The following is a 27,863-nucleotide window of genomic DNA, read 5'->3' as shown; positions in this document are numbered from 1 at the left end:
GAGACACAGGCTTTTAGCTCTATAAGACAATCATCAATTTCCAGGAAATGTCTTCCCCTGTGGCCATTATTGCTTAGAAAAGTTCAAACACTCACAACTAAACTTTCTTCCTTTCATTTCCAGATAAGCTGAGCACATTATCATCAAAGGCTCGTACAAGAATCCAAACATTGATGAAAATTGCAATGTGAAAATAAAAGTGGGAGAGACGGGGTCTCTCATCCAGGAACAACGAGGCTTTGACGTGAAAAAGTCAAAACATGTCTGTTACACGAGGAACTCACCCTGGTTTACAACAAATCGCAACTTCTGTATCGTAGACAAGTTCCCGCTGACTCTGTACAAGCCACCAGCATCTAAGCCTGGAAAGAAGAAATAGGTTGTGTCACATACAGTGCATAATACAGGACACAGGAGGCAACGTAGAATTGCTTGGATTTTTGCAGCATATAACGAGCAGTGTTGTACGTCATAGTGACCAATTACATATCAGCTATTACCAGTCTAATATAATCATCTAAATGAATGCTTATATCTGATTTATTACTATGCTATTTCTTATTAAATAAACAATACTGTTCAAACTGGTCTGAGTAATTTACAGTATGGGAGGTAATCAATAGAGGTGATAGGCACATGGTGCTGGCATTCCAACTCTGGTACCTTGTGAATCAGTGGTGTATCTATAATGGGTGCAGTGTGTGCGGGGCACATGGGCCCCCAGGTCCAGGGGGCCCCGCACCGCACACTCTGCACCCATATAATTTTAACCTTACCTGTCCGTGGTCCCGCGGCGGGTGTCAGCACTGCTCAGAATACCGGAAAATGGCCGCCGTGGCCATTTTCCATGCGTTCTGCGCCTGCGCAGTAGACTCCGGGCACACTGTAGTGCCCGGAGTCTACTAATGCTCTGGTGGCTGGCCAGCCACGTCAGTCGGCTGCCGGCCACTGGGAAGAGAGGAGGGGGCCCCCGCACGGGGAGAGCACACGGGCCCCCTCCTCTCTTAAGATGCCCCTGGATGGAATCGGTATATAATGCCGGCTGTCGAGATGCCTCCTGTCACAATACCGACAGCGGCATCCCAATAGTTGGTATCATGACAGGGGTCGGGTAGGTATACTTACCCTCTCCCCTTCTACCCCCCTAATCCTCCCTTCTAGTAGCTTAATCCTCCCCATTAGTGCGTAAACCTAACGCTAACCCCGCTGTGTAACCTAAACCTAACCTTCCTCCCTCGCGGCTAACACTAAGGACGCCCCGGACTTACCTCGTTCGGACAGGCATCCTTCTGTATTGCGGCGTCGGGATTAAGATAAGCGTCAGTATTTCGATGCCTATATTAAGTCCTTTGTTGGGCTTCAGCCATCGGGATTTAGAAGCCGCTGGTGTCATAACTACATCCCTTTGTGACCTCCAACATCCCATAGGTACACCGGAAAATCTGCGATGATGGGCTATCATTTTAGGGAACCACACATTGTGATCGCACATTGCTGTTAACTGGCTACAGCCATAAAAATGCAATCTCAGAAATAATGAAAAAAACAAAATGACAATAGCAAAAAATTTTGAGATCCCAGAATGTTTTTTTTAAAGTTAAATTAGATAGAGCATATTGTTAAAACTACAAACTACAATACAAATGAATAAATAAATAATATATACCACATGATGATAACATGATGTACAAATCATAATTTTCCAGTTGCTCCTGTTAGAAGCATTGATTAAAATTACTTTAATTTCAATTGTTTGTTTGATAATTATTATATCCAGTGAGGTTTAGCCAACCCAAGTCTGAGCATTGCAGAGATGGCTTAAGGCAAGGGTGCAGGATTATGTATCAAGCATACTGATAGTAAATGGGTTCACCACAGAGATTGGTATAACAAATTAATTGAACTCTGCATCAGGCCCAATGGATCCAGCAGGATAATTACACTCTGTCCTGCCCTGATTTGTGGGGAAACCATAGTTAATATAGTAAGTACAGTAGAAATGGAAAGTTAGACACAATATGAAAATACACTACCACATAGAGACTATACATACTATGCACTGACTGGGGCACTAATTCATAGCACAGATAGAAGCCCAAGTTATCTTCTGTACTGGTTCTCATCTGATAAAAACTGGATTGGCCTGGGAGCAGTTGCCCTCATGTCCCCCTTACTAACCCTGCCATGGGGAACCGGTATGATTTACCGCCGGACCCATGCCCGGCGGTTGAAATCCCGGCAGCGGCATTCCGGCAGAGGAGGAAATCCCGATCGTCCAAGGTAAGTATATACTAGCCTATTTCTATCCCCTAACCCTCCCTTAGGGGTGCCTAACCCTAAACTTCCCCCCCAGTGCCTAACCCAAATACCCCCCCCGGGGGTGCCTAACGCTAACCCCCCTTTCTCCTAGCCTAAACCTAACCTCCCGAGGGGGTGCCCAACCCTAAGTCCCCTCGGGAACCCTAAACCTAACCTTCCCCCCCGCAGCTATCCGCGAATGGCGCCCGGGCGTCCCTTCGGTCGGGATGCCGGGCGTCGGGCTCCCGGCGTATGTCTAATCGCAGGCATCGGCATATAGACACCTGTCTTTAGACCCTTGCCGGGATATGACAAGCTAAAATCTTGTAATTTTTGCAATCCAAAACCAAAAATTCAGATTTAAAATCCGAATTCCTAACCGCTGGTAAATTAGAACCGCGACTCGGATTTATCCGGATTCACCAAATTCGGGTGGATTCGGATTTCTGGAGAAGCGAACCACACATCTATATTTAAAATGTAGCGCTTTTCTTCACACTTACCAGAATCATTATTGTATGAATTTTTCTGTTTTAATAATTATATTACACTTTTCCTTTCACTTTATCATGTCACAATAATTCACTTAAACTAAGTTATTAACATTATATTTTTGTGACCAATGTGCAGGGTATGCAGTCGGGAAGCCGGCGGACCTAATCCCGACAGTCGGCTTCCCGACTGCATACCCTGCCATGGATCTTGATCTTAACTAGTTACACGCAGGCACTCTACAGGTTAAGCCTAAGCATATGGCAGCAGTATTGACAGCTACATAACAGGTTGTAAATTCTGCCATACAATGTGCAAGATAAAGCTACAATTTTAGACATATCATATCCATACTGTATATATTGTTGATATGGGATGAGGCCGGCGGTCACAATCCCGGCATCGGAATGCCGGCTAGGGATTTATGATAGGTGTTGAAAGACCAACGCCTATCATAATCCCGATGCCAGAACGCAGATGACGCCATCCCGAATTAAGGTAAGTCCAGGGCGCCCTTAGCGTTAGCTATGGGGGAGGTTAGGATTATTGAGTCTAACAGTGCTAGAGTTAGGTTTGGGGGGGAGATTAGGGTCAGGCACCTCTAGAGGGGAAGGTTAGGGTTAGGCACTCCCGGGGGGAGGTTATGGTTAGGCACCACTAAGGGAGGGTTAGTGGGGGACAGGGTTGGGTTAGGGTACTTACCTGCCCCAGTCGGGATCTTGATCCAGTCGGGCATCTGCTGTCGAGATTTGAACCAGGGGCTAAACAGCCGCCGACATTTCAATCCCATTCTGTTGATATACTGTATGTGTACTATATTGTGGTGGACACAATTTATAAATAGTAGACACCAGTGGAAATAATATAGTGTCAAACACAACAGGTGTATAGAACTTTGGTTTATTGCAGCGCAAGAGGTATTGTACAGCCGTACTCACTGTCACACATACAGGCAGTGTAGATGGAACGGGACTTACACAGCACCAGCCGTATGTATGTAGGCAGTTATAGCTGGACCTTAGCAGCTATACTACTCACGGATCTGAGTAGTACACAGCTGTGTACTACTGTGATGCTCAAACACAAGAGAATCCAAGATGGCGTGCATGTGCATAGTACTTAACGGAGGCCATCTTGGTAAAGGAGATGCTTTACTTATAGATCATTATGGAGGAAGCACACTCCAAATACCAACATATATGCGCACAGTTATAAATATTACATTGCACAATAGATGTTAGTAATAGTAACTGTTGAAAGTTTATTAGTTTTCATCCAAAAAGAAAATCAGTTGATTTGCAATGAATAATAATTATTAATTACCAGTTTAATTTACTATTGTAGATATGATAAACCATCAACTATTCCACTTTGTGGGCATTATTCAGACTGCTATTGATACCTCATATATAGCTACAATTTAGTAATTAGATTATCCATTTTTTATTTATATAGGCAGATGTACAACCAGCTGTAAGCATGTGCCTTATCTGAGTGAATGGAGATGGAGGTATCACCACAGGTGCAAGGTTCTCAGAGAAGCAGATTATACCTGTGTGCAGAATAGGGTCATATATAAATGCTAAGAACAGAATTGGTATGAATCACCGCCGGACCAAAGCCCGGCAAATGAAATGCTGATGCCGGAAGGCCATCAACTGAAGATCCCGACAGGGGAGGTAAGTAGGCTATCCCTACCTCTCTACCCCCCCAACCCTCCCTTAGGGGTGCCTAACCCTAACCTCGCCCCAGGGGTGCCTAACCCTAACCCCCCTCCCTGCACCCTAAACCTAACCCTTCCGGGGGGGGCCTAAACCTAACCTCCCCCCGGTGGTGCCTGACTCTAACCCCCTCTTCTCCTATCCTAAACCTAACCTTCCCGGGGGGTGCCTAACCTTAAGTCCCCCCGGGAGTTCCTAATCCTAACCCTCCCTCCCCGCGGCTAAGCGATTGGTGTGCCGGGCGTCAGGATTTTGGCGTGGGGCTGATGATAGGCAGCGGTATTTAGATGCCTATCATTAGTCCCATGCCGGGATTTCACAGTCGGGAAGACGGCGGTCGGCATTTCGACCGCCGGCTTCCTAACTACATCCCCTAAGAACCATGCTTGGTTGACTGCACATGAAATCGGTATGATTTACCGCTGGACCCATGCCCGGCGGTTGGAATCCCGACAGCGGCATCCCGACAGAGGAGGAAATCCTGATCATCAAAAGTAAGTATATACTAACCTATTTCTACCCCTTAACCCTCCCTTAGGGGTGCCTAACCCTAACCTTCCCCCCCCAGTGCTTAACCCTAATCCCCCCTCTAAGTGCCTAAACCTAACCCCCCCCCCTTCCCCGCCGCCTAAACCTAAGTCCCCCGGGGGGGTGCCTAACTATAAGTCCCCTCCGGTAACCCTAAACCTAACCATTCCCCCCCCGCGGCTATCCGCACTCGGCGCCCGACGTCCCTTCGACCGGGATTCCGGGCATCGGGCTCCCGGCGTATGTCTAATGACAGGCGTCGGCATATCGACGCCTGTCTTTAGACCCTTGCCAGGATATGCCAGGATATGATATCCCGACTGCATACCCTGCACATTGGTCACAAAAATATAATGTTAATAAATTAGTTTAAGTGAATTATTGTGACATGATAAAGTGAAAGGAAAAGTGTAATATAATTATTAAAACAGAAAAATTCATACAATAATGATTCTGGTAAGTGTGAAAAAAAGCGCTACATTTTAAATATAGATGTGTGGTTCGCTTCTCCAGAAATCCGAATCCACCCGAATTTGGTGAATCCGGATAAATCCGAGTCGCGGTTCTAATTTACCAGCGGTTAGGAATTCGGATTTTAAATCTGAATTTTGGGTTTTGGATTGAAAAAATTACAAGATTTTAGCTTTTTTTTCAAAACGTATTATCATTTAAAAAATAAATCCAGGCGAGAGGAGTAACTAGGTATTTGAGGGACCCATAGCAAAGTTTGAAAGGGCCCTTATGTATCACCCAATGGTGAAAAATGTATATAACACATGTAACTTTGACAAGGATGACGGGCTCCCTAAGCTCTGAGCCCCATAGCAGCTGCATGCCTTGCACCTATGGTAGTTACACCCATGCCTCCGGCCCCCTAGACAAAGTACCTCCTCCAACCCAGGGACATAGATTATCCACCCTACCAAATTCCCTCCCCCCCAGCCCTAGGGACATACACTGTCCACCCTATGCCCCTGGCCCCAGGGACAAACACTACCCGCACTAGCCCAAGGAACATACACCACTTGCCCCTCCCCCCCACCCAAGGAACAGAAATCAGTCACCCTGCCCCCCAGCCCACAAAACATACAGTTTTCCCCTCCTGGCCTCCCAGACATACACTAAACACATAGTGGGTGCTGCGCTTCGAGTACATGCTGCATTTTAGCACCACATTCTGGCTATGATCAGTCCCCAGACACATTTCTGTACTGGAGGATGGGGCGTCATAGAATGTGCCTGCTCGGGATGCTGCAGCTCCTTGCTACGCCTCTGGCTGTGAGATGGACCATCCGGGAGCCCTGCAGATGCCTCTATGACCATGGCCTGCGGGCAAGAAAAGCTTCCAAAAAATGTACATTATTCACCAAAATGCTAAATATTTTTATTCAATTTGAAATAAAAAAGTAAGATGAAAGAAACACATGTGTAGCACTGAAGCCTTATAAAGATAGCTGGAAAAGATATATACACATAATAACTAACCAAGAGACAGGAAAAAATTATATCGCTAACTACTGGGACATTAAGGTGCCTTCATCAGGCAACAATTTAAAAAAGAACAACATATACTGTATATATCACTCTTGTGTTACTGTTCATTCCCTCTTATTTTCTTATTTTGTAGTATTTTTATGTTTTTTGCTGTAAATGTAGAAAATTATCCCGAATGTGGATCTTTTTCTCACTCTGGAGTCTGATTAGCATCTCGCACAGTTTATATAACATAGGCAGACCCTCAGAAATATTACTCCAATTATAATTTTCACGAGCCACATTGCTCCTCTCCAAGAACTTTTCAAGTTTAGCCAAAACCAAACCAATTTGGGCATTGGCTTTGTGACCACATTCCCTTAGCTGGATCGCAGATATATTATTTTAGAAACACATTTAGGCCAAGTGTAACTTAGAAGAGAGAACTGACTCGAAGGTTTTAAAGTCGTGATTCTGTGAACAATTTTCAAACAAAACAACTTTAAAGGCACCTTTGTCTAAAAAAAGCCAAACATTGTGAAACACAAGGACACTGACGTTCAATAAAGACGTATGACAGAAAGAAATTACATGTATAGTAGTTCTGACCACGTCTGCGCCAGACTGTTTTGGAGGAAGTGGTGGCTGGTAGGAACAGTACAATTCTGCTCTGCATGGTCTAGTACCAATCTGGCAAACTTAGGATGCTCTTATTGAGTTGCGTAAGTAAGGTGGATGTAGTTCAAAGAACTCAATAATAACAACTATAGACTACAAAAATAGGGTATACATGTATCCAAACCAAAATTGTAATCCTTCCTTGTAAAGCATTAGCAGCTGAGTATGAACTGAAAAATCAGTAATAATTGAAAACATTTTAAGCATTAACTGTGTTAAAAGTGACACACCTGATATTAAGCTACAGGGAACCTTAAATTATTATATTCACCTTTTCATGGTGAATGAATAGTAATTGGATGTTTGTATGTTTGTAAGTTATATTCTGCTTGTTATGTTTTTAACAGACTGTTTTCAAGATGAGTTTGATTGGGGTCAGATAACCATTTTTGTCTTCATTTCATGCACATCTGTGTCCCCCCTCTTTTTACAGCAGCAAGGAGTATATCAGTACATACGTTGCTGATCCTTGAGGAGGCAGTACCCTACCAACCTGCATGATTGTATGAGGACCAAGAATGTTTGACAGAGGCATCGTCTTGATGTGAGGGAGAGTAGACATGGAAGCACTGACTGACTGTCAGATAGTAGAAGAAGCAGGGTTCTCCAAGAGCACAGAATTCCTGCCATATGTTTGGATGAAGAATCTGTGGCAAAGTATTCTATATGAAAAGAACTGTATACATCCAGTTGCTTCTTTTTTTTGGAAACATTTTTGGAGATTGAAAAAGCTAACTTATAAATTGAATGATTTGGGCAGTTTAATCGCTCAGTATGATGTGCTCTCAGGATTGTACATGACTTCAGTTTGACAACATTTTCTTCCAGCAATTTAGTCTCTCAGGATGCATTAAACACATTTTTTTTCAAAAGGGCGATGTCATCTAGAAAAGGGCAGTGTTTATACAGTAACTTCAGGATCATGACACATTAAAGTAAAGGGGAAACAGCTTCCATGTTATAAGAGAACGCTGCTTCACTTTGTTTTTCCAGTTCCACCTAGGAAAATGTACAGTGCATCAGCTGAACATATGTGAGAAATAAATCACTTAGGTGACACTGTAGTATTAAACCTCTGGGCCCCACTATTTTACTGGAGATTGTGCCCAAAACAACCTGCAATAACCCCCAGCACTGTCACTGGATGAAGTGTGTGTAAACCTGGATCATCCATTAGGCAGCCTAGGCTCCTGACATGTGAACAGCAGATACTGAGGGGCCCAAAATCAGTATCTTCCCTAAGACCACAAGAAGTCTTAATAGGGACCTGGTAAATGCCATTCTGTACCAGGAGCTCAACAACTATATTAATAAGCCCCTGTTACTGTGCCTGTGGGAGTACCCTCCTAGCAGCATGCCAATCACAGTCATGTCAAGTTACTCCAAAGAACTATGGTCTGCTATTCAGCTCTCCTCTACTGCAAAAGCCTCCATCATAATTCAGCTCTCTCCTCTCCAGGGTGCTAGGATGAGGGATATAGTAATTTTGGCTCCTGTGTGAACCAGCTGCAGCCTCTATAAATTATCTAAAGACTAACGTGTGTCTTGTGTATAGGTCCCATAGGGCTCTTTTCATCATCACCGTCGATAGATGGCATTGCCTATAGAAGCCTATGGGCTTCTTTCCGCATAACTCCTCAAAAGGAGTGTTCTCCGCAGCTGCACATTTGCTGTAGGACTCCCAGGTCACAAAGGACAGCTCTTATCGCAGCTGTCTTTTGCATAAATAATGGAAAATCTTCATGAATACAGCGTTAATAAATGCCACTGCATATGGTAGGTGTCGGGATGTATCGCATACAAAATGTGATGCTTGATACATCAGCTCTATGTATGTATGCATACCCCCTCAGTCACCTCAAGTTTGTCAACACTGTGCTGGATTTCAGGGAGGAAAGGTAGGGAAGGGAACACTCTCACCTGCTCTGCAAGGCCGGGGAAGCTATTTACACACCTCCAGTGTGACATGAACTGGGGACGTGATGTGTGGCCATGCCCCCTCTTCATGTGTGCATGAAAGGCTTACACACGAGAACACAATCCCCATGTCCCAAATTATGCTCTTTAGATCCCCCCAGTCTTAAGTGCCCAGGGTCCCTCAAAGCCTTAATCCAGCTCTTGGGGTATCCAAGTTATCCAGGGGTGTGGCAGAATGCCTGCTAGGGATTATTGATAGGCGTCGAAATACCGACGCCTATCATAATCCCGATGCCGGAATCTAGAACAAAGCAGAACAGAATGAGGTAAGTATGGTCCACGCATCCTCATAGCCACGGGGGGGGGGGGGCGGTTAGGTTTAGGGCACCCTGGGGGGATAGGATTAGGCACCCCCGGAAGGTTAGGGTTAGGCACCCCCCCCCAGGAGGGTTAGGTTTAGGGTGTGGGGAGAAGGGGTTAGGTTTAGGCACCCCAGGGGGGAGGTTAGGGTTAGGCACTAAGGGGGGAGGTTAGGGTTAGGCACCCCTAAATGAGGGTTAGGGTGGGGGAAAGGGGAAGGTTAGGTAGTTTACTCACCTCCATCAGGATCTCCGCTGTTCGGTCTGCCAGTGTTGGGATTTAGACCGCCGGGCTCTCGTCCGGTGGTCATTCATACCGATCCCAGGGGCGTAACTAGGTATTTCAAGGCCCCATAGAAAAATTTTGTAAGGACCCATATGTACCATTCAATGGTGAAAAATGTATATAACACATGTAATTTTGACAAGAAAGATGGGACCCCCTAAGGTTTGGGTCCCATATTAGCTGCACCCCTTGCACCTTTGGTAGTTACGCCCATGAACTCAACCTTGCAACCTAACAAGTCACCCAGAAGGGTGTAGTGCTGCCCTCGGTGGGGTGATTCAGACTTCATTCAAGAATGAGTGACCCAAAGACAAATCAACTGCACCCGAGCTGAATGCCCTGCCATTCTTCCCCACCAATGGGAAATGGCCAACAACCAATCAAAACCAAACTAAAGAGTGGGCAGGAGGGTAAATTCTTCACAAAGCGGGTTGTACCATGTGACCCCAAACCTTATCTTCAGCCAGATAACAGATGATGGTTGTTCAATGTGTATGAACTACAATCATCTGCATATATATCTTTTAGGTGTGTACCCAGCTTAAGTCATGGAAGATACAGTGATAACAATATATTCAGTAGTTTTAATAAGAGTTCAGCAATATGGGATATTGGTACTTGTTTTATAAATATTATGTTTCTTTACAAATCTTTGAATGTGCCATACTAAAGGTTGTGGTGATAGTGGAGCGGCAATGGGTCACTTCAATGTGTTATTGTGTAGAATTGATTCAGTAAAACAGCAATCATATTGCAGTAAACTGATGTCTAACACTACTGTACACACCAGCATTACCAGAATGTAGTTGTATCTATGTAAGGTTGCTGTTAGGATCCGCGATAGCGGATCATCTTGGTGGCAGGTCCCAGCTTAGACACTGCATCTTGTCCTGATCCATGTTCCGGCTGTTGCAGGCAGCCGGATTCCTGTCTTGTCAGTGTACAGCTCTAGCTGTCTGTCTGTGTGCTGAATTCAGCTGCACACGAGTTTATCATGTCTTGTCTGTGTGCATGGCTCAGGTGCACACTAGCAGTCATTAGGAAAGGCTCTCTGCAGGAAATGCCTTTGATTAAATCCTGCATCGCAAAATTTGGAGCCAGTCCTTCACTCCATGTCGGCTATAGCGTTTGTTGTGGCTTTCGGTTCTATTGAGAGGTTATCCTTCTGTGTATTCCAGCTGCTTGTGTTCAGTGTCTGTGATCTCACTGCAAGTTACATCTAAGCAGTGGCTGCCGCTTCCTAGTGTGTGTGTGATTTACCTGCAAATACATCAGAACAGTGGCTGCCACACCTCAGCGTCTGTGTACTACCTGCAAGTGAGATCTAAGCAGTGGCTGCCGCTTCCCAGCGTGTGTGTGATTTACCTGCAAGTGACAACAGAGCAGAGCCTGCCACACCTCAGTGTCTGTGTGGATTCCCAGCAAGTACATTAAAGCAGTGTCAAATACACTCCAGCACTGTGAACTTTTGTTTATTCATTCTAGCACTTTCAGCAGCTTATCTGTGTCTGTGCGGCCAATCAGCTAAATAACACCCAGGTGTCTGCATGGCTATTCAGTGCTATGTGCACTATCTCCGATTTTCAACTCCTCAAATTCAGTTGCAATTCATTGTCTGTATATTCAAGCAAGCAATTAACTTTTACAGCAATTCCTCATATTTCTCAGTGCATACCAGCTATTCAGGCTGCAACTAGCCAAGTGCATACCAGTCCTCAAAACTACAACAAGCCAAGTGCATACCAGCTACTAAGGCTGCAACTAGCCAAGTGTATACCAGTCCTCAAGACTGCAACTATCCAAGTGCATACCAGCTATTCAGGCTGCAACTAGCCAAGTGCATACCAGTCCTCAAGACTGCAACTAGCCAAGTGCATACCTGCTATTCAGATTACAATTAGCCAAGTGCATACCAGTCCTCAAGACAACAACTAGCCAAGTGCATACCAGTCCTCAAGACTGCAACTAGCCAAGTGAATACCTACTATTCAGGTTACAATTAGCCAAGTGCATACCAGTCCTCAAGACTACAACTAGCCAAGCGCATACCAGCTATTCAGGCTGCAACTAGCCAAGTGCATACCAGCCCTCAAGACTGCAACCTGCCAAGTACATTTCAACCCTCAAGGTCACATTTCAACTAGGAGCCATCTTTTCCTCACAATTTCTTATCAATCGACTCTTTATCAATTGACTCTTTAAATATCTATTATCAATTGACTCTTGATCAGCCAATTCACTATACTCTCCTGAGCTTCATGTTCATGGTATGAGTCCATTGTGAATCTTCTCTGAGATTCCTAACAGTTGCAATCTGGCAATGTGACTTCACTATTCTGCCTCCATTACAGAAACTACATCTTGCAACTAAAAATTAGAAATAGGAAAGAGCCATTTGAGAATCAGGCTTTGCCTTTAAATAAGACTTGTGGTTTTTGGCTAAACATCAATCACAACCCACAAATTTCAAGTCAAGTAATATAAAGGGATATTTCTAAAACAATTCATTCACTCACTGAGAGATTAGACTGACACAGACACTCAGCTGCTAGTTAAAGAGACATTAGCATTAAAACAAGTGAAATGCTTTTAAAAATAGGGTGCTTTCAATTTCACAACAATAACATACTGTATCAAGTCAACTTTTTTCTCTCTACATTACTGATCACTCTAGGATTATTTTAGAGAGGATCACAAGTTTGCCATAATGGCTTCTACATTGCATGCTAGGAAATAAATGCAGGTTTGTGTGCATCTGAGAAACCAAATCACACTTATCCATATGCCTGGTTTCATAGCCATCGCGTGCACCAGCCTTATCCTTGGTGTAAAAAAATCTGTCTGAAAAAAATTATGTGATTAGGCATATGCACAACTCTACATAGCTGCAATACCATTGATATGCCCTCAGTTACCGTAACTGTGCCTTTGTGTGCATACCCTGTTACCTTCCAGTTATGCCCTTTCGTAATTGGCGATGTAACTCGGTTGCGTACGAAAACATGCAAGATGCGTCTATAAAAGCGACTTGTGATCAATTTGACATTAGCAAAAGCAATTTTCAAAAGCAACTAGGTGTGACCAGTTCATAATAAATTTCACAACGTAACATGGAGGACTATAAGGTTCTTGAAGAGAAACTACACTATAATAACTTTGGTTACTGCGCCATCTATTGGTCCTCCAGAATAGTCACTCAAGTAACACTCAGCTTGCAGTTGTTGCTATATTCAATCAGGGAGAAGTGGAGAGAGACATGCTGGAAACCTGAAGCCAAAGGAAAACCACATTTATGCCACCTCTAGTATGTTCCACCCTATAAAGATTACCTCTGAGACAAGGTTGTTTCCTTGCCTCATGGGGGAAATGGTACTGATACTGTGTAAATAGAGTATATAGGCCCTGATTCAGACCCGCTCGATGCCGCAAGCAGCTTGCAGGGTCGGTGGGCGTATTTTTTATTTAATTTTTTTGTCTCCAGGCCGCTCGCAAAGCTGTGGGTGTCCACCCACAGCTTGTGCGACCGGGCTGGAGACTGTCGCGATTATCGCGACCATCGTGCTTGCGACAAGACCCTGGGGTAGGGTCTTAGCTGCTGCAAGCCTGAGTGGACTCCCTGCTTTAATAAAGCAGTAAGTCCACTAGTGATGTCAGTAGGTCCTCCCACAAATGCCAGGCGTTCCTAAGGGAACGCCTGCGTTTGTGCAGCCACCCCCCTACCCGCCTACAAAACGGGGCGATCTGTCACTCACCATCGACAGCCGCCCAGTCTTGTAGCGAGCCCCACAGCAACTGAAGTTCAGTCGCTCGGCGGGGCTCCTGCATGTGCATGCCAGACGCGGCACATGTGCAGTGGCCAAACATCGAGCAGCGCTCGCGAGCGGCTCTGAATCAGGCCCATAGTATAGAAAAACATGATAAGTCAGAGAAACTGGAGAAGAGTAACAATAAACAACAGTTGCAGCTCCAAATATGTAACATTAAATATTGAGTTTTTTTGCTAAATTAAATTCATACAAAATTATTATCAATACACTTTTAAAGTTATGTGTAATAAATGTAAATGAAAGAAATCTCATATTAGTATAGGGAGGTTTAACACTACACTTTAAAGTTCGCCAAACCAAGCTTTTGCTCTAGTCAACAAATGTACATCTTATATTTTTTCAGATATATAGTTTTGTTTGTTTTTTTGTTTTTGAACAATACAATTTTAATAACATTTTGCTGTATTTAGAAAAGTTAGTAGAAGACTGTTTACTACAAAAATAAATAGTTTTGAAGTCGTGTTGAATAAACTAGCTTACATTTGTGTTTGTTTTTGTCATGTTAAAATAAGAGCCTACTGGGATATACAAGCCTCATAATGAATTGATGAGACTGCGCTTACTGCTAAACATAACAAACGGTTGTTTTTTTTCATACATCTTGCAATATGTATGCATGGGGTCATAGAGGGGTCTATTTACGAATGGAAATTTGTGGGGTATCCTCCAAAACAGTCATTACACTTATCGCATAAGTTATCGGGAGAGGGATCCGTAGTGACACAGACGGCATCCGAACTAGAAAGATGTTGGGAGGTATGACGCTACAGTATATAAGTAAAAAATGTTTTATTATTATGATTATTATTATGATTATGATTATTAATAATAATAATAATAATAATAATAATAATAATAATAACAAGTCCATAAGCAAATGCTCAAGAAATATAAACATAATATACAGTATTGGCTGTACTGTCTACATGGCTTCTCCTGAACAGATTGCATTTTACACATTACAACCTTTGCACTAATTAATTTTCAGAACTAACTGACAACTAATTAGTTTACTCAATTCTAATTTAATGATATAAATACAAGAACTTTAAATATATCTTTAGAATAACTAGGCCACACGGTGCATAGAGCAATATGATTGAAAACTGAAATGATCTTTTCTCTTTCAAAAAATACCATGGCTTTACAAAATAACTGCACTTTTAATGTATTCTATTAACTTGATGTGCAATTATTTTTTCTTTAACGACTCTTAACATGATCATATTAGAAACAGAACATGTTGGTTCATTGAGAATGTTTAAGCGATGAGTGCACTTTGATTATACTGCAAAATGGCGAGGCACAAATAGTGCTGTGCGCCAAATTAAATTTGAGCGTATAAAGTGCATTTGTAATTAATTTACAGACTAGGGGCCTGATTCAGAGCCGGACGCTCTGACCAGAGCGCTCGCTCTGAATCAGGGCCCTCCTCCATGAAAATGGAGCGTCCTCCTGGACGCTCGTATAGCTGTGGGTCACCACCCACAGCATAAACGAGCGTCCAAAAAGATGGTCGCGATGGTCTTGACCATCGCGACCATCGGACTTGCGACGGAGACCCTGCGGTAGGGTCTCCCTGCCACAAGCCCTGGAGTGATTTTGGCTCTATCAGAGCCAAAATCACTCCCACTGACATCACTAGTGATGTCAGTGGGGCCGGCTTCAGACGGTAGGCGTTCCCATAGGAACGCCTCCGTCTGGCCGCCACGCCCCCGGCACGCCCACCAAAGGGGGCGTGCTGTCAATCAACATCGACAGCACGCCCTCTTTGGTGCGAGACCCGGAGCGATGGGAAGCCTGTCGCTCCCCGGGTCTCGCTCATGCGCACAACGGAGCTCCCTCCGTCGTGCGCATGCGCAGTGGGGAACATCGACCCACTAGCGAGTGTACTGCCGCTCGCGAGTGGGTCTGAATGACCCCCTAGGTGCACTGTTAGACATGTGTCATTTTGATATTGCAACCACTGTTCTCAACCGTTTTCATTGTACATGTAGATGTCATCGGTGTTCAGCTGCTGATAAAGGGGTTGATGCAGCTTTGGACAGAATTGCAAAGCTGCATGCAGACAGGTTTGCAATTCTGTCTTTGCTAATATGCAAATACAGCAGGATGTGTATGACACCCCTTGCTGCATTTGCAATCCCAGCATTGTGACCGAGGTCACAGGCTGGGATCACCATAGCGACCATTGGTTGCATTGGTGGACGCGCCAGGCCGATGGTCACTTGAGTAAGCCTCAATTTACTCAGGCTGGCCGGCTTGTGAGGCCAGGAAACTGCATCTGTGGGCGCAGCCCTTGGCCTTGCCACTCCCAGAAAATAGGGTGGACACCCCCTCATTTCCAGGAACACCCCGTAAATGACTCTGCCTGTCAATCCAGTAGAGGCATAGAAGGGGCTGCGTGTGATCACGCAGGACCTGTTCTGCACATTCGCAGAACGGGTTCTGCGCATGCGCAGATTCCCGATAATACGTGCAATGCTGAATCAGCACCAAAGTTAGATAGAAAAGAAGATAGCTAGGGGATGTGTTCATACAGACTCTGAGCCTTATTCAGCAAGGACCACAACTGCGACTACGCAGACCCATCGCAGAGTGAATGACAGGAAGTACCATTTGGGGTGGTCGGCGAAACGCAGGTGTGCCAGTGTATTTCAACTCCGTTGCATGGGCATGCATAAATTATCCACTGCGATGCCATATGCAGCTTGTGTACTCACTGCGTGTGACGAGGTTAGCAATTCCTGAGATAGGTGATACTGTATCTTGTGCAAGTGTGCGTGATGCTGCGATGGTACTCGATGTTACCAATGGTTTTGCAGTCTTGCTAAGTATTACTGATGTGTGTAAGGTAAGGTGGGTGTCCTTATGTTGTGCTGCGACGCCATAGCAATCACAGTGGATTAGCATATCATCGCAGTGAGACTGCATGCGTAATCGCAGCTGCGATCCTATCCTCCATGTTAAGTTTGCAGAATGTGTTTGATCATGTTTGTACTGAAATATAGCTTCCATTTTAATTATACTTTCTGCGGCTCCTAGATAGCGTATCTGCTAACATGCAGCAGTTCACATTTCTATATTGCGGTGGTGTCTCTCGAGAGATCAGATTAGGAGGACTACCTACAGTAATGTAGGTGCACAACTCAGGAACCAAAGCATTTGGCATTTCGCATCAAGTCTGTCGTTTTGTGAGTTGATCCAGTTTTTATGAGCAGTCTGTCAACTCACTAGTGACATTACTGAGGCACTAATATTTTCATGCCTCAATCGTGAAAGGCACAAAATGGCTGACTACACACTGTAGGCCTTATTTAGAGCTGCAAGTAAATGGAATTGCAAATTGCATTCAGAAGCAATAGCATTCGCAAGTCTGAAGCTACGGCTTCCTCCCCTAGGTGGCATTTCAGTGTAAAATCACCTTTAATACATTGTTTGCAGCAGTTTTATTGGATTTGCACAGAATTATCATTATCAGCTTTACACTTACACAGGGTTGCCTACCTTTAACATTCTCTTCCCGGGAGAAGCCCGGGTAAGAGATGCAGCAGGGGGCCGACGGGGGCGGGGCTTGACGATTCGCGTCATTAAGCCCCGCCCCCTCGCGGTAAAATTGCCGCGATTGGGCACAATTTACATAGGGGGCGGGACCAAATTCTGTGATTCATGCAGAATCACAGCTTAAGCCCCGCCCCCTTCATGGAGACTCGCGATTGCCGCGGGTATTCTCCTAATTCTGCCCACTTCACTAGGAAGTGGGCAGAATGCGGGAGAAATGCCTACCCTTCCGGGGGTGCGGGGGGTTACCCGAAAAATCGGGAGCCTCCCGCAAAAACCGGGAGGGTAGGCATGTATGCACTTACACCAGGGTCAAAGCAGTTCCCTCAACATACCTACTCTCCCGGAAGGGGTGGGAGACTCCAGATTTTTCGTGTAGTCCCCAGCACCTCCGGAAGAGTGGGTGGATCTCCCGCATCCTGCCCACTTCTTGGTGAATTGGGCAGGATGGGAGATAATTACCAGGAATTGTGGATTTGTATGAAGTGGCAGGGCTACAATGCCAAAAATCACGTATGTCTCACCCTGCTCTCTCCCCACGGATCTGCACATTGTTGCTTTTTGTGGCAACGGGGACGAGGCCTAATGACGTGACGGCTCCCAGAGCAGTCAGCTGCATCTCCTCTCCAAGCTTCTCCCAGAGAGAAGCATTTCAAAGTCGGCAAGTGTTTCCTTTCAGTAGGCTATGTTTGCGACTTTTCACTGGCCATTATAGTTGCAAGGTACCAAACAGGAAAAAACGGGCGCTCTTGTGGAATATTTACATCCCACTGCTTCTCACTCTAACGTAAGGAGTGCTGATCCCCAAAATTAAATGACTAAAATAAAAGAAATAGAGAGTGCGCACAACTGGATTATGTAAATAATTTATCTCAATATACATCATAAAATATGTAAATACACAGGGCCTGATTCAGACCCGCTCGCGTGCGCGAGCCCTGGAGCGAGTGAGAACGTCACTCGCCCCAGGGCTCGCTACAAAACGGGGCGGCTGTCGATGTTGATCGACAGCTCGCCCCGTTTTGTAGGCGGCTAGGGGGGGTAGCTGGATAAACGGAGGCGTTCCCGAAGGAACGCCTGCCGTTTGTGGGCAGCCCTACTGACATCATTCGTGATGTCAGTAGTGAACTTCCTGCTCTATTAGAGCAGGAAGTTCACTTGGGCTTGCGGGAACCGAGACCCTACCACAAGGGTCTCGTCGCAAGCCCGATGGTCGCGATAATCGCGACCATCGCCAGGCCGCTCGCAAAAGCTGTGGGTGGCCACCCACAACTATGCGAGCGGCCTGGAGGCGGATTTTTAATTTTTTTTTAAAACCGCCCTTATTCAGATCGAGCGCTCGCAAATAGCGAGCGCCTGTGAATCAGCCCACAGTACAATGCATGAAAAAAACATAATAAACATAATAACATACCAATAAATTAAAACTAATGCACACATGTCAAAGTGAATAATATCACTTGAAAAGCCTGAAAAGTATCGTGACCCTGTATTTTCCCAAACATTAATGGTAACGATACCATTTTAGTTGCACTAAATACACGTCCAAAAACGTACCCAATGCCCATGAATGCATGCACACTGCACCAATGCCCATGAATGTACGCACACTGCACCAATGCCCATGAATGCACGCACACTGCACCAATGCCCATGAATGCACGCACTTGCAAGTCCATTCCTGACCCACTTCCAGGCCCCTAAGTGTGCTCAATGGCAACGCTCATGGTAGTCGTACGAAAAGAGACAAGCAGTGCGCAAATTAAAGAAAATCCACAAATCACAATTACATCTCATTCTGAATGAGGCCCTATTTGTACAGGTCAGAAACATTTAAATGAACAGCCGCTTCTGTGTTTGTGCATAGTCACAAGATACATGTGTTTTTCTTATGATATGCTGTTTCTGTTTGATTTAGGGCATGCTGTTGTGTTAATATCTTTCCTTGTTGTATGTTTGTAAAATGATTTCTACAATGCTCTTTGAAAATTGCCGGAGTGCCCATCAAAGTGAATGTCTGTATAGGAAAATGAATCCTGTAATGCTAGATACCTGAGAACAGGATAATGCTGTTGGTAGCAGACTTACAATGCTATTGTCAATACATTTTTTATACTCTTATTTTAAATGTATCTTATGATAAGGAGCCCACAAACTTGTAAACATTAGCATACCTTCCAACCGTCCCAATTCATAGAGACAGTACAGTTTTTCGGCCACTGTCTCACTGTCCCACTCGTGGTCCACAGTGTCTTTTGTGAGCTTGGGGGAGGTTGGGTATACACTCTGACACCATTGCTCTGTGCATAACTAAGCAGCGGGGAATGGATCATGCGCACATGAGCGCCTCATCCACCCTGTAGGAGAGGCTGGGGCTTCCCAGCAGCTCCCGGAGTGCTGGCAAGCCTCCAGCATGACAAGAAATGTGGGAGTGACACGTAGTCACGCCCCCAAAAATCATACATAGGGGGCATGGCCTCACGGACACAAGGCCACATACCCTTTTGCACATGTGCCTGGAATTCAAAAAGTTGTGAGGTACTGTATGCATTAGTGTAGCCATGCCCACTTCCCCCAAACAACACTGATTGTATAAAACTCTGGTGCCCTTTGTTTCCGACAGGTCACTCTTGTTGGCCATTGGAAATTTGGATTATTATTTAAAATTTAAAAATATATTGGTTGTTATTTTCTTGGGTGATTCACTAAAATGTTTAGAGATTATATTAATGTTTATTCAAAACCGGATTAAGGGTGGAGGGGTGGGGTATGCTGCACATGTGGATAAGGCTGCAGTGCACTGCAAGCTGAAGAAATTGAAAAGGAGAGGGAGGGTGGAGTCCGAGCAGGGGGGTAGGGCTACATGGCACAAATTCAGTCAGTGCACTGTAAGCAGCATGGGAGAGAGAAGGGGAGCAGCAGCTGCTGACAGTGTACCCATGGAATGATGAGACTCTCTAGCTTGTAAGATAAGTGTAGAGGGGGGACTATACTGTTATCCAGGGCCGGTTCTAGACATTGTGGAGCTCAGGGCGAAAGTTCACAGTTGCGCCCCCCCCCCAAAAAAAAACAACAACTTTTTGTAGATGACGTTCCTCTGCCCACGCTGAAAGCACACGCGCTTCCGGAAAGGGGGCATGTCCTTGTTGTACACCCCCAATTCATCAAACTGTGGGGCGTGCCCAGCACTTATGAAGGTGCTGGGCTTCCCCCAAGCTCTCCCCTCGTGGTGAATAATTGCCATGTGCAGTAATGCAGTAGTGCTCTCTGCTGGAGCCGGAGCTCTGGAGTGAGCTCCGGCTCCACGGATCTATGGGAGAGACGTCATGATTTCATGACGTCCCTCCCATAGTGCTCTATGTGGGAGCCAGAGCTCTGGAGTGAGCTTCGGCTGCCTTTGCAGGGAGGGAGCCAGGTGCCCACTGATAACAAATATCAGCGGGCACCCGGCAATGCGGGGGGAGCGGCGCTGGTTTTTTTTTTATTATGGGATTTTTTTTTTTTACTTCTGGGGACTCAGTGATGCCCTCTAGGGGCTGGCGCCCTGGGCGACTGCCCTGTTAGCCCACCCCTAGAACCGCTACTGTTGTTATCTGCATGTGTGTGTGACTGTATATGCTTGTGACTGTATGTCTGTTTATATATGTGTGTAATTGTATGTATTATGTGAATGTATATGTCTATGTGTGTGACTATTATACGTGTGCGACTGTATGTATGTACAGTATGCTTATCCCAACACCCGCCCAATTTTAGTTAGATGGTCCAACTTTACACACACTGTCCTGCCATCCCACCCGTTGGCTGCAGTGTCCAGTGTGTGGGGGGGAGGTGCAGCCCAACAGCAGCTTGGGAAGAGCTGTGACGGGTGACCATGCCCCCCTTTCGTGCATGCTAAAGGCTAGTGTCCTGGAACCGCCGAAGCCTTAATCCAGCTGTGATCTCACTTGTTTCATTACAACTGAACTGACAAAAAATGACTACAGTACATAATTAAATATTTGCAACAAAATAAAAAAAAAAAAACACAGTAGTGCTGAAAAACGTTCTATACGAATGCAAAAAGATACAAGAAATGCCATGCAAATTCCTAGAGAGTGTAATGAAAGATGATATAAGTTATTAGCCAGGTGCTCTTTGGGGTCTACTTATCATTCTTTTTTTGTACTAAAATGTTTCAAATAAATTTAGCAATGGGCTTGTGGAGAGTTTGCAAAAATCTGCTCCATGCCCTAATATTCACATCGATTTTGGATGCTGATCGAATTTCACATACCTCTAATGGGAAATGTGATGAGCCCAGATTACGAAGCTAATATTTTTGGAGACAGCCTTACTAACCTAACAACATTAGCACATTAGCTTTCTCGCAAGCTCTGTACCAGCAAGTAGATTTTGATACATTTATGGAATATATATAAATATCATAATGCGAATTTTGGCAATTTTTTCTCATCCCAATCGTATTTCACTGATTTCTGTACTAGCCACTTGGTTGATCTGATATGCATGCTAACCACCATTGGTCATCCTATAAGCCTCAGCTGTGCCACCAGTTTGGACTAATGTATGTTAATTAAATATGATATTGCATTTAGCCTTACCCATTAGCCATTGGATTGGGCTTGATCAAATCCATTGACATCCAGATTTGGTCAATAGCCACCCAACTAAGCTCAGGTATTTTAACTAGCCACACAATGGGCTTAGGTGAGCCCACTAGCTACCAGATCTAGCCATCTCAAATAGCCTCTGGATTGGGCTCAGCCATATTTATAGGAAACTGGTTATACACCCTGTTGTGCAAGACTGGGCTCATGGGTATCTGATACCCGCTAACCAACCAAAAAAGAGTTTGTGATCTAGTAAAGCCCTTAAGGGACTTACATAGGTAAAGCCCAGGACAAAAATTAATAGAAATAACAATTAACAATTTGAGTCTCCCAACACATAGATGTGTTTTTTATAAGTAAAAGTTTGTAAAAATGGATATCCTTTCAGTCAAGGAATACATGATCTTGGATCTCATAGATGCTCTAGTAAAAATAGTCTTCAGACCCTTGAAACGATTTGGCAGGAGATGCACCTCCCAATGGTTACTATCTCCCACCAGACCCTACTAACTTCACATTTGGAAGCATCTTTATCTGTGTTGGACACATTTGGCACTGTCTGTACTGTACCTACCCTATATTCATTTGTTGTTGTTTAAGGAATAAATGATACCCGTAGAATATATTTTTACATTTCTCAAAAATTTAACTTTTTCATGAGAGTCCTATTTCCATAAGATTGGAAGTGGAAACATTTGAAATAAAATAGTGTAGAATTGTTAGCTGTGTGCAGAGAAAAAGCTGAACATGGCAGAAGCCCGAGACCCCCTTTTCCTGCAAATCGCACGGGTGACACGCAACATCATAAAGTAGTTGAGGTAATAATTTCAGTAATTTGTTTTTTTCAGGTCACTGTAATCTAACCAAAGATAACTAATTGCTGAAAGTAAACATTCCAGGGTGACCACAAAAGGAATCCATTACACAAACATATAATTCACAGTCATTTTCGTGGGCTGTAAACAGTTTGGAATGAGCATAAAAATGGAACAAGAATCAAAGTGAGCATTTAGTTATGAAAAAGTATTTGCTACAAAAGGTCAGTCCCTTTGCTTGGCAAACCCTGTGCAAAGCCCTGGGAACAAGCTGATCACACATGCAGAGAAGGACTTTTCTAGCCAACAACCGCTTTGTTTCTTTAAACAGACATCGGAACCTATAACTGGATCCTGTCAAACAAACGACAGTAAAAAATACATAACAGCTGCTAAGAATTACAGTCGAGAGATAAAGATATAAGTGCAGAGACCCTTCTCAGGAAAGGGACCAATGGCCTCTTTCATTCCTGTAGCATAGTTATGGGCTCCAGGCTGACATTTCTGGCACAGAATCAAATTTGCACTACTGTGCGTATCTCACGATTGTTGTTTTTTCTTTTCTTAAGTGCTATTAAAATAAATGACGCACGCAAACCGACACTTTATTCCAGTATTGTACGGGCTGTAATTGAAATTTCCTTTAAAAAATGTTTATGTTCTGAAAATTCATTTCTGTCATAAAAGTGTAGGATTTGTATTACCATTTTAATAAATAATGCTTTGAAATACAGATATGGAATCTGTTATGGATCCATTAGCCACAAAATAAAAAAAATATTGCTGCTACCTGGTGATGTAATGTCATACCTGATCACCAAATGTGTCACTGTCTATATCCTACGATATCATTTAATCACCGGACACTATTTTCCATTTTGTTCTGTGCTTTCCCTATTACCTTTAAGTGATTTAATAGATCACATCCTGTGTTCTTGAAAATGCTTGTTTGGGTGGCTAGTGGCTTATTAAAAGTATTGAAAGTATCAAATAATTACACACAAAGTGGATTATATAGTTCTCCGGATGATCAATTCTTGGGAATATACTGGCAATGAAAGATTTAAAAGTAGATATGTTCTAATAAGAACCTACTACTTTACCTATAAAAGAGGAATTAAAGACTGATCTACATATTGTTTTGATTAAGTCTATTGAAATAGGCAAAATGCGTTAGAAAGTCAATCTCTTTGCTAACACCCACTATTAATACTTACAGTACCATACGTTGGCATCCTGCCCCTCACTGCAGTGTTCACCATCTGTCTCCTACTGTTGTTCCAAATCATCAGATGACCCTTGTGCTTAGCCAGAGTTCCAAGGCAGAAAGTTTGCAGATACTGTAAATCTGCTCATAGCGGCACACGCTATGTATAAACACAGGACATAGAGGCTCCTGCTGACAACTATACACTGGTCCGAAAAATAGGACCATTTCTTTCTGGGTCAATACCCTGAAAAGTTTGGCAAATAGACTCTGGTAAAAGTGGCGTTTTTTATTCTATATACAATATATCACTAAATACAATTAACATTTATTTATTTACAAAATCTACTTAATCTACTATACCTTTAGTAGAATTATATATTGCAGTTTTATAGGACTTTACATTACTAACATCTTATGTCTAATACCCCAGTTGGGAGTTTGAAACTGCTTTGCTTACTTTCTTTTATTTATTTGATACATTTGTTCTATGTGGCTGATTTGCAATTGTGATTTTTAGTTTTTTGCTACCGGTGGCAATTAGCCTTTATTACTTATATATGTATATTTTATTATTTTTGCACTAAAAATATCAATAATTTTGAAATTGTATCAATTATTATATATGTCCTTTTTAGATTTTTTTTATATTGAAACACTGCGTCACATTACAAACACAAAGATGTCAACAATACAAGATTTAAGCAAACAGTGTTATATCAAATAATAAAACAGGACTATAATTTGCAATAAATGTGAATATAAACTAGTAAATATAGCCAGTGTAATAATAAAAAACAACAGGAGGTAATGATCAGAGACAGAAGTTGGTTGTAAACATATTGACAGAAGCAAACTACAAGTAATGAAAAAAAAAGAGATGCTGAGAGTTGTGTGGTGGGACCCCATACCCAACCAAAGAGAAATGGAATTGAATAAGTATTAGTCAAAAATCCAGCAAAATTGGAGGGTCTTGAGATAGTTGGTGGTAACCATACTATTGAGTATGCTGGAGTGAGTCATGGACCCTAAATTTAAAGTCTATGCTCCCTTTCCAAAGTGGTTTCCGGTCAATCCATGTCAAATATATGGAAAAGTTTTTCTTTAAAGTCAGTCAGGAAGGAGGGACTGTGTTAATCCAAGTTTGCAATATGGCCTTTCATGCAGCAGCACTAACAATTACTGTAGGAATATTTTTTTACATCCCCTTTAGTTGGTAGGTAGAATACCAAAAATAGCCCATTCACTGGTAAGTGGGTAAATTACCAAATTATTCAAGGCAAATTTCCTGACCTGCAGCCAGAAGAGTCAAATGAAGGTACAGCTCCAAAAGTAATGGAAAAGGTTCACCTGAGGGGCCCGGCAGTAAGAGCAGTAAGGAAAAGGGAATGAGTGGGTGAGACGTTGCTTTAAAAAAGATGTTGAGAAACAATTCCTGATTCTGAGCCACCGGCAATACCTTGCTGGATATTGTGAGAACTCTAAGTATTGAAAGAGAGAGATGGGAACATTTTAATCCATTGATTCATACCAGATCAAGTCTGTGTATGGTCCATTAACATTCTCAAAAAGGAATAGTGTAAAGATACAGACCATTGGATAATGGGAGGCGATAGGAGCAAATGAGCCAATAAGTTCTTCCAACCTTGGTCCGAGAACCACTTAATGGAAGCATTGACATAATGCTGTGCTTAATAAAATGGCAATGGGTAATGATGAAAATTAGGAAACTTATCTATGGCCTGGGTGAATGTCAGGGGGTATTCAGAATGGGTATCCATCAAGCAATTTATAGAGGTTAATGCATCATTAAACAATTTGATAAAAGGGAAACTTTTGGTCCCATATTGAAATTTGGGATTAAACAAGAATGGCAGAAACACCAGTTTGTGAGAATTAAAATTAGACTTATGATGCAATATGTGCCACAATTTATGGATGGACTACAGTAGGGAGTTTATCATTGATCAGTAATGGAATTTCAGAGTTGTGCTGATAGAGAAACCCAATGAGACTGAAGTCAGTCAGGAAGTGGCCCTCAAGAGAAGAGTAGTGTTTGCATAAGACTCAAGACCATGAAGCCAGTGCCCCATAGACCTCAATATAGCTACATGGAAATAATGTAGCACATGTTGAAAGTTGATGCCTCTATTGCCTTTAGATTGTTCTAGTTTTTGAGCCCGATATGGGGACGTTTGGCCTGCCATATGAATTTTCTACACAAAGCATTGAATAATTGTATACCCCTCTGACTAAGGAGAAGTGGTAGAGACTGAAGTAGATACCTAAACCTTGGGAATATCTCCATTTTAATAAAACTAGCTCTACCCAAATAAGATAATAGGAGATGGCTTCATCCATTCTACTCCACAGAAATGTTAGAAATAGCTCTTGTGACATTGAGGTGATATAACTCTGAGGGCCGTTTAGAGAAGCTTATACCTAAATACTTAATAAAGTCCTTTGCCCATGTCAAAGGAAGTGAGTTGCTCCAATTTGGTCTATTTATTTTAGGGTGTAAGAAAAGACCTGGGGATTTAGACATGTTAATTGTGAAGCCAGAGACAAAGACAAATAAAAGGAGCGAAAATGGGCAGCCCTGATGTGTACCCCTATGCATTACAATATGGTCCGAAGTTCTATATATGTAATGTTTTTATATTTTTTTCATTGCATACCTTATCTCTTCAAGTGCAGCTATTTTCTTTTATAGCAGGCACACTTGAGCCCAATCTGGTGGCTGGTTTACACAACTGGGTTAAAATCCAGTTTTCAAAAGACATTTCTGAATCCTATTCAGTTACTATAGGGCATGACTAGATCCAATGTGGTAGCTAGTGGGGACATCTGAGTCCATTCTGGTAACTAAATCTTTTTGTAAAAGGGCATGGTTGAGACCAATATCATGGCTAATGGGTATGGCTAAGTGTCATGCCTTTAGCATTACTTTATGTTTGTTATTTGCTCTTACTCTGTGTAAGCTCCACCTAGTAGTCAGCCTGATATCATGCTAATTTGAGCCACTCAGGCTCCCATCGTAGCTTCCCAATGCACCCTGGGTAGATGATAGTACTAGTCATGTTCTCTTCAAGGGTACAACTATATTCTCCCCTTCGTAACATCTACAATGTTTTGCCATTGATGCATGCAATTCAATTCAATTAAATTCAATTCTTCACATAACCTATAACTACAATAAACACCACTGTTCAGATTTTCACATTTACAGTAGATTGGATTTATTGAAATGCAGGAGTGGTTATGCTGCATGTCAACTTATATTTAGGCCATAGGGAAGCTTATAGAGAGGACAGAACACTAAGTGGCATCTGATAGCTAGTTAACATACTTTAGTCCAAACCGGTGGTCACCTAAGCCCACTATGGCAACTAATTGGCAAAATTAAACAATGAGAGATAGGATTAGTATCTAATATGAAATGTATTCTTGTATATTTTAGTCATAGTGCTCTGGATTACATATTTAAAAAAAGTATAATTTCACAAGTGTTCCAGATAATAGATATCAGTGCATTTTGAATATTTAATTGTGTCTTTTCTTTTGATTAAAGAAAGGAAAATGTTATTAAATAAGTCTTATTGAGTTGGACTGGATGTATTGTCTTTCAGCTGTGTGTGCAATAACTAAGATGGAGGAATGAGGCAGAGAATGATGGGAAACTGTAAACTATCTTGTTATCCTTATTTGTTGATGACACGGATGAGTTACTGTATGTCCTAATATGGACAATGTAGTAAAAAAATTTGCTGAGTACACTCTGACATAACTATTTCCAAAGATAATGGTTGCAGTTGTTTATATGCGTAATCATACCATGTAGTATAATATGATATAGCTGTAAGATATATGGAATTACAGGCATCATTGGGGAGGTCTCATGCATGACCATCCCCCCACCACCACCTACATACTATATCTTCCACCAGTGTGATATATTACAAATAGTCATTGAAAAGAAGAGAACCACCACACCTGTGAAGATTTCCTCTTTCTTTGTGTTTGCTCACCTTGTACAGTAGGAAGTTGAATAGTTGTGTCATTTTCAAGTTAATTTAAAAACCCATGCA

The 27,863-nt window shown here is 43.0% G+C and overlaps 1 protein-coding gene across 2 annotated transcripts in view; it reads right to left on the bottom strand.

Annotated features, from left to right (window-relative positions):
• Nucleotides 1-27,863, bottom strand: part of ARHGAP15 (Rho GTPase activating protein 15) — a 724,185-nt gene that overhangs the window by 237,572 nt on the left and 458,750 nt on the right. For both annotated transcript variants that reach the window (XM_088474917.1, XM_088474916.1), the window contains one exon: nt 285-362. In XM_088474917.1, the coding sequence (XP_088331043.1) occupies nt 285-362 (78 nt within the window). The remainder of the gene's footprint in view (nt 1-284; nt 363-27,863) is intronic.

This window comes from Taudactylus pleione, unplaced genomic scaffold (assembly GCF_031769625.1).
Source record: "Taudactylus pleione unplaced genomic scaffold, aTauple2 ptg000156l, whole genome shotgun sequence".
In the NCBI taxonomy this organism is placed as follows: domain Eukaryota; kingdom Metazoa; phylum Chordata; class Amphibia; order Anura; family Myobatrachidae; genus Taudactylus; species Taudactylus pleione.
This window is presented reverse-complemented; position numbering and strand designations above follow the sequence as displayed.